Source organism: Saccostrea echinata, unplaced genomic scaffold, assembly GCF_033153115.1.
Source record: "Saccostrea echinata isolate AGI-Se365-2 ecotype Australia unplaced genomic scaffold, CSIRO_AGI_Sech_v1 ptg000073l, whole genome shotgun sequence".
In the NCBI taxonomy this organism is placed as follows: domain Eukaryota; kingdom Metazoa; phylum Mollusca; class Bivalvia; order Ostreida; family Ostreidae; genus Saccostrea; species Saccostrea echinata.
Genome location: NW_026889822.1, coordinates 1,014,962 through 1,030,697, shown reverse-complemented (window position 1 = coordinate 1,030,697; position 15,736 = coordinate 1,014,962). Strand labels below are relative to the sequence as shown.

At 34.0% G+C, this 15,736-nt stretch overlaps 1 protein-coding gene across 2 annotated transcripts; it reads right to left on the bottom strand.

Moving 5' to 3' along the window:
* Positions 1-1,762: 1,762 nt before the first annotated feature.
* LOC133176349 (proton-transporting V-type ATPase complex assembly regulator TMEM9-like) lies at positions 1,763-14,960 on the bottom strand. 2 transcript variants are annotated; one of them, XM_061311479.1, is made up of 5 exons: positions 14,854-14,960; positions 11,764-11,930; positions 6,442-6,535; positions 4,597-4,731; positions 1,763-1,925 (listed from the first exon to the last, which is right to left on the bottom strand). In XM_061311479.1, the coding sequence occupies exons 1-5, from the start codon at positions 14,905-14,907 to the stop codon at positions 1,764-1,766; spliced, it is 612 nt and encodes a 203-aa protein (XP_061167463.1). In that variant the 5' UTR covers positions 14,908-14,960; the 3' UTR covers position 1,763. The 2 variants fall into 2 exon arrangements, with proteins under 2 accessions (XP_061167463.1, XP_061167464.1); XM_061311480.1 differs by having other exon boundaries at positions 4,606-4,731.
* Positions 14,961-15,736: the final 776 nt, after the last annotated feature.

Sequence of the window (15,736 nt, the reverse complement as noted above, 5' to 3'; positions counted from 1 at the left end):
CTCTTGCCTATTGGTTCCTGAGAAGAATTTTAAAGATTTGTTCCTATATATTCATATGCAAAACTTTGAATACCTATTGTGACCCCACCCTAGCCCTTGGAATCCTGATTTTCTACACTACCCGAGGATGCTTCCATGTAAGTTTCATCTTTGCTGGCCCACTGGTTCTTGAGAGGATTTAAAAAGATGAAATTTAATCTTCACTAATTCTTCATTATCTCCCCTTAGAAGAACATTGTTATTTGCACAAATGGTCACCGGGATTTGAACCCGGTCTGGTCCATCAAGGTTAGGGTTAGGTTTTGTTTTAATTGTTTTCTTCGGGGGCTGAACACCTTTAAGGAGGGAAGAATAAGGGATCGCCGGTGGCCAGAAAGCTCAGTTGGTAGAGCACCTAAGAGATTCAAAGGGCCAGGGTTGGAATCTTGGTCTGGTCCGTCGAATTTTTCTCCTTTCCTGTTACATTTGAAATTGTTTCAGACACCACCGTGCACTGAAATACTGCCAACTAGAATTTTCTTTGTTGAAAAAATTCACCATTACATGACTATGTTCTTAACTTTACAGCATTATCCTACACTGGCGAAAAAAAATCAATTTCACTCTACTATGTTTAATTGTACTATAAATGATACAAGGTGAAAATTTAGCGATGATGAAACTATTTTACAATTATTACAAGACTTATTTGTTTGAATCAAAAGATTGATTCCTGCTGTAGTTATTGCAATATTTATTGAATAATACTTTAATCCACTTAGCAAACCATATGCACATGTCTTTTATACATGTACTCATAAACCATGAAAACAATAGAGATGTAAAATCATAATTTACATACAAATATCTACATAAGTTTGAGATCATATTGATGTATACAGAAGACCTAATAGTAATTATGTCCCTCTTATAACCACATTCAAAGTAATACACAATACAGAGAATGAAAACAGATGATACAACAAGAAATAAAACTGTACATAACAATCATTACACATAAAGTCCATAATAAATAATGAAGCACACTTCTAATTCAATAACCATCATACACCACTTAAAATATAATAAAAAATATAAAATATTTTATAGAAATTTGACCTTGAATCAAGGTTATGTAATATCAACATACTCAAGAATTTACTCCAATCAAAAATTCAAGAGATGGTCCAAGCATGACTTGAATAATACATGATCCATTTACCTACATGTACATCTTCAAGATATGACATTGAGCCAACTTAATTCTAAACAAAAGGGTCAAGATTTACATGCAGAGTTTGGATACCATTCCATTTTTTAACAGACCAGCGACCTTGAAAGTTGAGATGTGAAATTGAGTCAAGATCAAAACATACATTTAGGTCATGGGTAAAAAACTACTAAGGATTGAATCAATTCTGGTCTATAATTCAGAATTACAACCAGACTGGACTTTTGTGAAAAACAGAAAAAAATTATGCTAAGTAGTACACCTCCCCTCACTAGAGTAGATATTCATAACAGGAATTCTCCTTGGTAAATGGTTGTGTAGTTAAGTTGTTGGTAAAAATCACAGATCTGTTTCTGTAAGTGTGATATAAGGCCAGCGACCTGCTCAATTCATTGTTAGTTATGGCCACAGATCTGTTTAGTTTAAGAGTGAGTGATCTGGAATCTTTTTCCTTTGTTCAGTAGTTAGTTAAGGTCACAGATCTGTTTAGTTCAAGAATTATTGATGATCATCTAATTCCTCTTGTTAAGTTCAGTTAATAGTTTAGGTCTGTTTAGTTTAAGAGTGAGTGATGGTCATAAATCTGCTTCCTCTGTTCCTGTACGGTGTCCTTCCACCTTTTCTGTACATCTGTGACTTGATTGATGACGGATCGCTGCCTGTCAACACGACGCCTGGCTGTCGTTGGTCTTTGAGGTTCTGCAGCTAAGTTGTCCTGGAAACAAAATAGATATTATAAGGCAACAACCCTTCCATGGTAACATGGAACAATTTAGTCTTAACTCTTAAGTCTCCATTAGGATAAAATAACCCTGGCAGCTGTTACGCTATACGTAAACAGTATACATATTATATGATTATGTGGGTAAACAGGACTGTGCAACAGTGGTTATATTGTATGAATTAATATAAATATACTGCATCCAAGCACTTCTATATAACTATAACTAATGAATAATGTATGTATTACTTCTGTATGACTATAGATACATGTATATGAATTATACATGTATTACAAGTTAATTATACTGTACAGAGGTTATACTGTATTAGTAAACAGTTCTGTATTAGTGCTCTAAAACTTGGATGTTGTCTAAACTATTTTCTTCACCATAATTCTTAACACTGCATTGTGTGTAAGCAGGGCTATATTATTCATAAAAATCTGTTTACTATATGTATAAGAGTCCAGGATCAGCTGAATAATTCCTTTGTCAGTATTATTCGTTACATTCTGTGGGTAATTATTAGTTCTGTCAATGACAGTATTATTTTGTTATACTTTGGGGGTAATTATTTGTTCTGTTAATAAGACTATTATTCTCTTTATAAGACAGTAATAAATCTGACAGTGAGACTATTAGGGTAAGTGCAGTTTTCTTTAATTATAAATGCATTCTACACATCTGAAATATCCTTTGCATATTTCAAACAATGTCATGATTTTCATGAAACACATGTTACCTGTGTTTACTACGTCTTGTATCTTTATTTTTTCTCCAGACAGATTTTATGACAGATAAAAGATTTTATTGTTAAAGTTTTCTAAAATGCTAACTCTCTATGCCTCAGGATTGAAATTCTCAGCTTTGTTCTTGGATAATTCTGACAAAATCTGGAATACCTAAGACTTTTTATGATGAAAAATTGACATTATGTACAGTCATCTATTGAGCATGCTTGTGTTAGTTTGTGGTAGAGAGATTCAATAAAATTCATTTTTTTTCAAGTCATTGTTATACTTTAGTTTTTGTTCAATGCACAAAAAGAGAACTGGGAGTATTAGAATTTCTAAATGTTGGTCCATCAATTTTTTTAACAATATGTAGATTTCAACCTGAATTTCCTCCATTGTTCATGTTATGGATAGAGCTCACTATGGAATGGTTATTACTGACAAACATTGTCAAATATTTACATTCTTTAGATGTTTTTCTTGTAAAGTGTGTTGAAAGCTTCAGCATTCATAACATGTACAAGGAGGTCACTAATATAATCAAAGAAGCAATAGTTTATTGATCTACCCTAAAATCAATAAATATAAATACAATGTATAAGTATTGAATCGTAAATTTTGATGGACGACTAAAGAACTCAGTTATTCAGCACAGCCTTCCTTGTAATGACACTGTGAAGGTTCAAAATTTACAATTCATTGCTTAAATGTATAAACTAAAATTTCTTTGCTTTGAATGGGACAATAAAGACAATGTCTTAACTTTAAAAGTGCAAATTATGTATATGTATAAGGGCGAAACAATTACACGTGTAAACGGCGACGTTTCGATTAAATGCTCTAAACGTTTACGAATTGTGTAAACGTTTATACGAAGGTCATTATCAATGTCTATCAGAAGTAAAGATAAATACAAACAAGTTGTTTAATTTCATATTTACCAAAGAAAACAATTGTTTTCTGTTTAAATCGATAATGGAAACATGTTATTAAACTAAAATATCTAAAACCCAATTGCGTCTAACATATTTGATTCCGATTTCTGAGTAGCGAATACTAAAGATTTATTATAATTTTATTTTATTTTTCCAAGTATAAAACTTGATTTACGTTGATTAAATTTAAATATAATACGTTTTCACCAGTCTTTGAAAAGTGTTTCAACACAGTCAGCAAATCGCGGTATACTTAATTCAGGATTAAAAGAGCCATCTTTGCAAGATTAATTTGACAATGCTTTTTCTACGTCCGGTATGTAGCCAAACAAACTATTAATGCAGTGTAAAAGTGAATGAGTTTTATGCGCTTCATATTCTTTCGTCATAAAAACCAACAAATAAATAGTTATAACAACTCATACTTACATTATAGTGAAAGAATAGAGTATTAAATTAGTGTTTAATGAGTAAGTAACCATAAAAATTCAACACAAAATATTCTCTCGTTTAAACGGTAACGTTTCGTTTACTGCTGTTCGTTTAAACGTTTACAAATTTCAGTAAACGTTTCACCCTTATATATGTATATATAAAAATACAGCAAGATTGTAAAATATGAATATCAAAGGCTAATAAAGACAAATTTTTAAAGAGAAGCTAATAATCTGAATAATTTTTAAACTGTATATTTTCAATTTTGAGAACTTTTTAATAATGTTTTACAGGAAAGTTTATATCTAGAAACAGAAAGTGTGAGACTAAAGTAAAAAGACTATAGTACTGTACAGTAAGACTTGCTTATAAGGAAGTTCAAGGAATATGAATTTTAAGTTCTAATAACCATTATCAATAGATCCATACAAAAATAGGACTGGAAAAAAAAGAAGCCTCCTGATATCAGAGTTCCTTTTAAGCAAAGTTTACTGTAATTAAGGTAAGCTGTGACAAAGTTGAAGATTAAAAATAAGAGAGAGCCCACTGCCAGAGATTACCAAATTCACCTCCTCGTTCACTTGTTGTTGATACTGTGTCCTTGGTCTCTTAGCGATGAGTGGATCCAAACACAGGAGGAAACACATATAAATGAATAGCAGGGCCACCACACAAATGATGAATATCACCACCACCTGAAATATAAACACATATATATGAACAAAAGGACCACCACACATATGATGAAGATCACCATCGCCTGAAATACAAACACTTTTTATCGCAAAGGTAATCCCTTATCTATTTCTAGTGCCTGACTGACTGTTGTTCCTATTTTTGTACTGACCTTAATTACAGTGGTGTTCCTGGTTTACTGACTTTAATCATAGTGGTGTTCCTGGTTTACTGACCCTAATCACTGTGGTGTTCCCTCTTTACTGACTTTAATCACTGTGGTATTCCTGGTTTACTGACCTTAATCACTGTGGTATTCCTGGTTTACTGACCTTAATTACAGTGGTGTTCCTGGTTTACTGACCTTAATCACTGTGGTATTCCTGGTTTACTGACCTTAATCACTGTGGTATTCCTGCTTTACTGACCTTAATCACTGTGGTATTCCTGCTTTACTAACTTTAATCACTGTGGTGTTCCCCAGTTTACTGACCTTAATCACAGTGATGTTCATGGTTTCTTGACTTCAATCACAGTGGTGTTCCTGGTTTACTGACTTTTATCACAGTGGTGTTCCTGGTTTACTGACCTTAATCACAGTGATGTTCCTGCTTTACCGACCTTAATCACTGTGGTGTTCCTTGTTTACTGACTTGAATCACAGTGGTGTTCCTGGTTTACTGACCTTAATCACTGTGGTATTCCTGGTTTACTGACCTTAATCACAGTGATGTTCCTGCTTTACCGACCTTAATCACTGTGGTGTTCCTGGTTTACTGACCTTAATTACAGTGATGTTCCTGGTTTACCGACCTTAATCACTGTGGTGTTCCTGGTTTACCGACCTTAATCACTGTGGTGTTCCTGGTTTACTGACCTTAATCACTGTGGTATTCCTGGTTTACTGACCTTAATCACAGTGATGTTCCTGCTTTACCGACCTTAATCACTGTGGTGTTCCTGGTTTACTGACCTTAATCACAGTGATGTTCCTGGTTTACTGACCTTAATCAATGTGGTGTTCCTGGTTTACCGACCTTAATCACTGTGGTGTTCCTGCTTTATTGACTTTAATCACTGTGGTGTTCCTTAATCACAGTGGTGTTTCCTGCTTTACTGACTTTAATCACTGTGTTATTCCTGGTTTACTGACCTTAATCACAGTGGTGTTCCTGGTTTACTGACCTTAATCAATGTGGTGTTCCCCAGTTTACTGACCTTAATCACAGTGATGTTCATGGTTTCTTGACTTCAATCACAGTGGTGTTCCTGGTTTACTGCCTTTTATCACTGTGGTGTTCCTGGTTTACTGACCTTAATCACTGTGGTGTTCCCAGTTTACCGACCTTAATCACTGTGTTGTTCCTGGTTTACTGACCTTAATCACTGTGGTGTTCCTGGTTTACTGACCTTAATCACTGTGGTGTTCCCAGTTTACCGACCTTAATCACTGTGGTGTTCCTGGTTTACTGACCTTAATCACTGTGGTGTTCCTGGTTTACCGACCTTAATCACTGTGGTGTTCCTGCTTTACTGACCTTAATCACTGTGGTGTTCCTGGTTTACCGACCTTAATCACAGTGGCGTTCCTGCTTTACTGACCTTAATTACAGTGGTGTTCCTGCTTTACTGACCTTAATCACTGTGGTGTTCCTGCTTTACTGACCTTAATCACTGTGGTGTTCCTGCTTAACTGACTTGAATCACAGTGGTGTTCCTGATTTACTGACCTTAATTACAGTGGTGTTCCTGCTTTCATACAGACATTCACACAGGGCACAGACTTCTCCACTTGCATGGTCCTCCAACACATGGTAACAGTCACTGTCAAAACAACACATGATTGTTATTAAAACATCAACTAATCAAAAGTTAAGAGGCCCATGGGCAACAAGGCTCACCTGACTATCTTTAGCCTTGCTTTCTTCAGAATTCATATATATATATATATATATATATATATATATATATATATATATATATATATATATATATATATATATATATATATATGTATATTATATATATATATATATATTCCTATGAAAAAATTGTGACCCCATATAATAGCCAACTCTTACTTTAAGGGTCTCTGAATCCATACAACATGGTGATGCTTCAATATCATAATGATGAACTTGGCCTTGTAGTAACGGAGGAGATCATTCTTTTCCAATATACATGCATAATGTAAAATTTAAACACTCCTTAAGCTCACTTTAATCCATGGTGCATAATTTGAAAAAAATAAATCAACCAACTTGGGAATGTTTGCATATGTGTGGTTCATTTGTTGTTCTCAGACAGATTTTCCAAATTTATTTCCTATAAAGCGCCATGTAAACTTTGATATCCTGTACAGGGATGGAGTAATGGTAATGTGTAATGGTAATTAACAGTAATTAATTAAAAATTTTGATGTAATTGTAAGTAATGTGTTATTGGACAAATTTTCAATTACAAGTAATTGTAATTTAATTAATTACTTTGGAGAAAATGCATGTAATTCACAATTACTTTTCAATTACATTCAATTACACTGAATGATGTATAATGAATGAAAAATCAATACCCTCCCCCCTCCCCAACCCACTATACACTCTTCAAGAAAGCTTAACTGATCTTTTGGGAAAAAAATATTTTGATGGTTAATATCTTACAGGAATATTCATATTTCCTCCTATAAATGAATTGCTGTTTTATCTTGTGCATTTTTTTAAAGGAACTTTCAAAGTATTCTCTCTGTGTTTATATATACACAAATGAACTTAATAGTTTTGACTAAGTTGTTTATGAATTAATTATTACAGTTGAAATACCTAGTCCAGTGGTTTCTATATTCCTTTAATTGTTGCCATATCTGTTAACAGCTTATGTTAGAGTGACTAATTAGTGCCCTTAGGTCATGTATGTATATGCTGACAATGAATTTTAATAGACATTTATACATTTTGAATTTGGATTTATGTTAGTTTGACACAATATATGTCAAATACATGTACCAATATTTTGAGATCTAGCTTATAAGTATTATTTAGAGAACGAGACAGGTACTGTATTGTAGATACAAATTTGGGGTGGACAAGTGCGTAGCACGAGTCTCCACCCAAAATTTGTATCTACGATACAGAACCTGTCGAGTTCTCTAAATGATTTGTGACACGATCAATCAAAAAAAAGCACCACGGAAAGTAGCTCCGCCCACTGAATTTCCATTCTGTATTGCTAATACAGAACAGCAAACTTCAAAGAAAAACACCGCAATCGTGTCACAATGCTAAAAAGGAAACATCAAGGCAAAATGCATTATTATTTTATATAAATACACCCCAAAAAGCTTTAAAATGACATCAAATTTTGTAACACATTTGATTAAAATAAAAACATGGTATTCTTGAGAGTCAATATCTATCTATTCCTGTCACACATGCCCCAAGTGGAAAGTATCTTCACTGTGGAGGAAAAACCCTCTCAAGTCTGATATCTTCACTGTGGAGGAAAAACCCTCTCAAGTCTGATAAATGTAGGTTAACTGAGGATTCTATGTCTGAGAAGTTAGCTGGAGACACTTTATTTGAGAAAATTTCATGGACATCCCAAGAATATAAATCAAAAAAATGTAACTGAATATGACATGACTATAAAGGAACGTTCATGACTATTTATTTATTATAAGTTCATAAAATGTAATTAGTTATTTAATTAATTACATTTGCAAAGTAGTTGTAATTTAATTAATTACATTTCAAAATCCTTGTAATGGTAATTTAATTGAAAGTTTTGGGCAAGTAATTGTAATTTAATTAATTACTTTCCTATGTAATTGACCCCATCCTTGATCCTGTTGTGACCCTATCCTACAACTCGGAAAGCTTTCACACAAGTTTCATCTCACCTGTCCCAGTGGTTCTTGAGAAGAGGAATTTAAAAGAATTTTTCCTACCTATTTAAATGTAAAACTTTGTTCCCCTATTGTGGTCCTACCCTACCCTTGGGGGACTATGATTTGAAAATTTTAGAATCTACACTACCTCAGGAAGCTTTCACATAAGTTTCATCTTTTCTGGCCCAGTGTCCTTGAGAAGAGGATTTTTAAAGAATTTTTCTATAATTTTTAATGTCAAATTTTGATCCCTATTGTGCCCCCACTCTACCCCCGGAGGGCCATGATTTGTACAATTTAGAATAAATTATACCCCAGGAAGCTTTCGTATAAGTTTCATCTTTTCTCGTCCAAACTTTTTGAGAAAAAGATTTTAAAGAATTTTTCCTATATATTTCATGTACTAGTTTGATCCCCTACTGTGCTCCCACCCTACCCCTGGGGGCCAAGATTTGACCAATCTTGAATCTACAACACCTTAGAAAGCTTTCAAATAAGTTTCATCTCTTCTGGCCCAGTGGTTATTGAGAAGAATTTTTAATGAACCCCCCCTATTTTTGCCTTTTCTTAATTATCTCCCCTTTAATAAGACTTGGCTCTTCATTTGAACAATTAAGAATCCCCTTCACCAAAGGATGCTTTGTGCCAATTTTGGTTAAATTTGGCAGAGTGGTTGTTGAGTAGAAGTAAAAAATGTGAAACAAGATGTGTTTGTGAAACACTATGCCCCCGTATGGCAGCTTATGTCGAAGGTTAAAGTTTCTCAAATGCAAGTCAAAATCCAGGTCAAAAGATAAAAAATGTTGATACCCAAAGAAAGATCTTGTCTCGAGGAAAACACCTGTGAAATTTGAAAGACCTAGATTCAACTGTTCAAAAGTTATGGTGAAGGTTAAAGTTTTTTAAATAAAAGTCAAACGTCAAGGTCAAGGTCAAAGTGGTTGGTATCCAAAGGAAGATCTCGTCACAAGGATTACATATGTGAAGTATGAAAGCCCTAGCACCAACCATTCAAAAGTTATGGCCAAGGTTAAAGTTTTTCAAAAGTAGGTCAAACTCCTAGGTCAAGGTCAAAAGGTCAAAGTCGTTGGTATTCAGAGGAAGGTCTTGTCACAAGGATTACATATGTGAAGTATGAAAGCCCTAGCTCCAACCATTCAAAAGTTATGGCCAAGGTTAAAGTTTTTCAAAAGTAGGTCAAACTCCTAGGTCAAGGTCAAAAGGATCAAAGTGGTTGATATCCAGAGGAAGGTCTTGTCACAAGGAATACACATGTGAAGTTTGAAACCCTAAGCACCAACTGTTCAAAAGTTATGGCCAAGGTTAAAGTTTTTCAAAAGTAGGTCAAAGTCCAAGGTCAAGGTCAAAAGGTCAAAGTGGTTGGTATCCAAAAGAAGGCCTTGTCACAAAGAATACACATGTGAAGTTTGAAACCCCAAGCTCCAACTGTTCAGAAGTTATGGCCAAGGTTAAAGTCTCATAAAATTTTGCAAAAGTGGGTCAAACTCCAAGGTCAAGGTCAAAAGGTCAAATATGATGGTACCCAAAGAAAGGTCTTGTCACAAGGAATACACATGTGAAATATGAAAGTAATAGCTCCAACCAATCAAAAGTTATGGGCAAGGTTAAAATTGACAACAGACAGACAGACAAACAGACAAACAAACAGACAAACAGATAAACAGACAAACAGACAGACAGGACAAAAACAATATACCCCCGGGATCTTTCGATCCGGGGGCATAAAAATTACAGATGGACGGACAGCTTAACAGATGCTGGACAAAATGTGATCAGAAAAGCACACGTAAGCTTTAAGTTTAGGAAAGCTAATAAGACTCTGAGTCAGACTTTGACAGATCAAGAAGCTCTAGTAAGAGCCATATCAGGTCATCTTTATATAGGAACTGTAGAAGTGTTATAATAACAAGAGAAATTGACCAATTAAGTTCAAGTATATCTTTTCCATGTATCAGATCATGTCCTACTTAATCAATCAATGAAATATATGGAGATAATGAACAGTATTCAAGCTCAAAAGCCCATTAAACAATACAAAATAGGAGCAGAGCAAACACGGACCTCCAAAACATCAGACGTGGGATCAGGTGCCATGGAGGAGTGAGCATCCCCTGCCGACCGATCAAACCCGCCATGTGCTCCTTGTCATGATTGGGAAATAGCAGAAAAATACGTCAACAATTCAGTGTGTAAATAATGACCTAACAATTAGTATGAAAAACGTCAGTCAGCATTTGACTCTATGATAAATTGTATTTGCTGACAAGGTCATTGTATCGACCATAGAACTTACAAAATGATGACTTTTAACGAGACTGCTGATATTCTTGTTTCATCAACTTGTTTGTCAATAATTTACCTCGTTTTAGAAATTGTACATACGTAGAGCATGCTCTTATGTATCGAATCAACTGAGAGATATAAGCCCCGTATGCATAATTAACTAAGACTTTAGTAACATATTTCTACTGTTTTTAACTTGTGACACAACCTGATCTGCTTTCCATTGAAGTCTACCATACAACAGCTCAATACTGGACACCATACAACAGCTTGATATTGTCTACTATACAACAGCCATATCTTCCATATCTATCTACATGATCTATGTGACCAAGTTTTTCTATATCTATATAATTTAATTTTAGTTGTAACACATCATTTGATTGGATTAAAGATTTCATTTATATCATATAACATAAGTTGCTACGTCACAATGAGTTACGTCAAAAACGTATTACTCTGCTTGACGTTACTTTTGAAATATGCTCAATTTGAAGACATTTTTGGAGGGAAATTGTCCTATTGTCTACACTGAAATTAAATGATAAGGAATGAAGCTTATTTTTAACCTGTGTTATATGATATAACATAACTAGGGGCAGTTTACGCTTTTTTATAAACTGCTTTGCGGTTTATAAAGTGTAAACTGCCCCCAGTTATGTTATATCGTATAACATAGGTTAAGATAAGCTTCATTCCTTAACTATTGTTACAGACTTATTTCTTCTATATCTATATATGTGTTGAAGTTCTTCCATATCTATCTAGCTCAATATATGATCTACATATCTAACCTAGCAGCTATGCTAGCTGCTACAATCCTAAACACAACCCAGGTCCTAGAATATCTATTAACATAACTAACCAACTTGTCGGGTCGAGATCATCCTTGATCCAGGTACGACTTTTCCCCATGATGGTTCCATTTGGGGCTACGTTAGGACACACACATTTACATCGCTTGTCCTCAAAACTGCTCTTTTCTACCCCAGCATTATTGGGGGATTCACAGCCCACTGATGACAGAGAAAGCTGAAAGAAAAAAAGTCTAAATATAACAAAAAAAATTTACATAAAAAAATGTAAAGGGAAATTTCATTTTCATTTTGTCAAATATGCCAGCTATTGGACTGAGATGTATGAGTAAAACATGTCTAGTCCAAAGATTATCTTTAAATATGGAGATTTCTACCTGGGTATTTAATCCTACTAAAACTAGCTACATAAACCTATTGATAATTCTTAAAATGTCATCAGAAAGCATTGAGAGTGTGTTAATTACTGAGGTATACAGTAGATAATGTGAATTAGATTTGTCCTTCCAACTTTTGTATGAAACCTTCCCAGAATTCCTCCACTATCACAATTCAATGAATAATAGCAGATAAACAAAAGGTATGAAGATTTAGTACTTTCAAAGAACTTAAAAGAAAAAATTCTTTTCTTAGAAAAATATCAATGCCTATTGTCCAAAATTTGCAATCTTTAGATTTCTTTACAGAATTTCAACTGATGTGAAGTCACAGTTTAGACTGAATACATCTGTCGTTTAACCTTGCAGTGTTTGTACTTCAATAAAGGATTATAGGCCAGGTGTTCACGCATTTTATTCATGATAAAACCATGCATGCATCTAAGGAAAATTACTTGGATAATTGGTAAACATAATCAGGTATTGTCTGCAAGGTTGATCGCCATGCTTGATTGCATTGTTCACCTCAAGGCGTTAGATGACTGACACGGTGAGCAGCCCAACTTTGAAGGTGCTAATGATAAGTACAGGATAACAACTAACAATAGTTTAATTAATTTGTAATTTGGCAGAACTTTCTCGATCGATCCTATTGTTTACCAGTACGAGTGTGTATATAAAATACAATGACCCTACGACATTACATGTACGTAATCGCTCACCGCTTTACATGTACTTAACTGATTGCTTTGAACATTTAGAAATCCAAATTTTATCGTTCAGGGGCGCTAAAAATAGTAGTGCACCACATTTCCTCGTTTTACAGTAAAGGAAGTTCTAAACACTACTGAAAAATGCTTTTTTGGACTATGAGAAAAATATATCACATGAAGGTGCAAATATTCAGTAAATCTAGTTCATTTTCAACATAGGGTCCCTGCCTTATTTCTCCAGAAAAATATTCAAAGAAAATGAACTATTTATGAATATGATGAACAGAAATCACTGTTTTTTACTTACATCGGGAAATAAAGTATTCAATTACTTGATCTTGTTCCAATATAACCTTAAGAATGACAAGTATGACTACTTCACATTGTGTTGAATTATCTTGTTGAACAGATTTGACCTGCTTTTATATTTCATTCAAGAAGTATAGTCACAAATCAGTTGTTTTTATAGGCTGGCCATTAATCTAGAACTGCGGACTCAAGAACCTCTCAGATTTATGTTTTTTGTTGAAATTCTCCACATGGCTTAACAGACTGGATTCATACATCTCAGGCCCATTAACTACATTGAATTTAATTAACAAAAACATAAAACTATCGAAATATATAACAAATGGTGGCATTTATGGACAAAATTGAGCAGTTTGATGAACGGGTATCTATTTATAGGGTTTCTGTATTTATAACTCAGTACTAGAATTTACTGCTTTTGGACAGGTGACATTATCATAGGTAGCATTGCTGGTATATTTATCATTTTTGTGTATGTGGTAATTAACTTTAATTAACATGTTTACCGTAGCAAATATGCGCCCAAAAATTTGGAAGCAATTCTTTTGGTGAAATGAAAAAAATTATTTTAAAAATTGCAATCCGGAACAATTGGGAGTCTGAAATTTAAAAAATTCTTAATTCATTATATGATACTCTAACATTTTTTATATATTTATCAGGGCTAGAAATAATAATTTTTTTCACCGGTCACTCCAGCTTTCACCTAAAATTTTTACTTGTCAACTCAGTACTTTCACTGTCCCACTTGGCCAGTAGATTTTTAAAAGACTGGCCTAAAGCAGTATGAAGAATACCAATAGAAAACAGAGAGAGTCAGAAATCTGCAGTACTTTATTTATCGCCTCTCCTTTATATAGCACCAAAACTTTTAAGAAGTTTGATGCAAAGTCATTCATAGAGATGTTGAGACATAGTTTGATAGAGAATTTTTTCATGCATTATTTTCAGAACATTACAAAGGTGGGAAAAGTCCAGTTTTTTACATGCTGAAAAAAAAAACTTCACATTTAAGAAAAAAGTGTGATAAAATAGCTCAATCAAGATATATAGCTAAATCAAGAAGATCATCTGATCATGTTTACCAGATGGAAACCAGCACACTGTAATCATGTAATACAGGGTACAGACATATTGTTTCTAAAGTAGTCCCGATTTAATGGTGCTTTAGATGATACAGCCGAGGTTAGATGAAGTACGAATCGGCAGAGATGTGCCGAGTTACTTCCAAAACAAACATTGGGCCAAGAGCTCTCGTCAACTTCTATAAATGCTGAGAAGTGGAAAAGTTTATGAGTTGTAATATGTTGACGGTGCGACCGTTGGGGCGAGCGCAGAGTTCACTTCATTATTATGATCCGCCTCTTCAAACCGCACGAGACATTTGGAACGTCTAGACTGTGACGTCACATGACGTATGTTAGCTGCATTTCCATAAACAAAGTTTAAAAAGTGCAAATATTTTAACAAAGAACGTTTAATCTACTATCTGCATGCAATATCCATTAAATTAAGGTGAGTTTATTTTGTGTGAATTTTTAGTTGTTGTCACCGCGTGAACGAAGTTAGCAGCGAGAACAAGAAGCGATGCATTGTGGGTCAGAATTACTGCGGAAAAAAATTCTATTGAATGAATGTGCAGTAGTCCGAATTTTCTCTTCGCCCAGGCGTTGTCGTTAGAGCTCGCAGTGACGAGCGGCGCTTCGCGCCGCTCGCTGCGCTCGCTATTAAAATAACTTACCAATATACAAGAGAAACTAACAAACATGTACAAAGCTGTAGAGTACCCTTCCATATCGATTTGCAGCTTCCTTATGGTAAGACGGGCGTAAAATGGTAAGTTCACTTCGACATTATTTTTACCGGAAGTGGAGAGTTTCACATTGTATGTTGTCAGCTCGTTCAAAGTTTATTCTAGTCGAGGATCCAAGGTATTGCCCGAAGAGGAGGGACTACACCGTAAGCTCCTGAAAATCAGTATGACGATGGCGTCACAATGAAACTGGTGAATTTAGATCCCTCTCCCTGCTGTTTGTGACCCAAAATGTGGTAAGGATGAATAAATCCATTTTTTATTGTTATAAATTGCTTTTATTATATGCTAAAAATAAATCTAATTTAGCCCAGATCCCTGCACCCCCCCCCCCCCTCATGGAATATGTGGATTCTGAAAGTTAAAAAATATAATTACCTAAATTAGCCCCAGATTCCTCCCCCTCCTTTAAAATAAAATCACAAAAATCATGAAAAAAATGTGGAAATTATTTTAAATGCTGTATACCTTAAAATATATTATTAAATTTATATATATATATATATATATATATATATATATATATATATATATATATATATATATTAAATTTATATATATATATATATATATATATATATATATATATATATATATATATATATATATATATATATATATATATATATATATATATATATATATATATATATATTATTGAGATTTCCATACAATTAATACAATGCGTTCTGCATTAGACAGTTTTCCACTGTGTCTCAGCGCAGGTAACTGTAGCAAATCTCTCACCCGTGAATAGGCTTTGCGTGCATAAGCTTCACTTATACAAATCTTACAAAAAACATACTGTCTT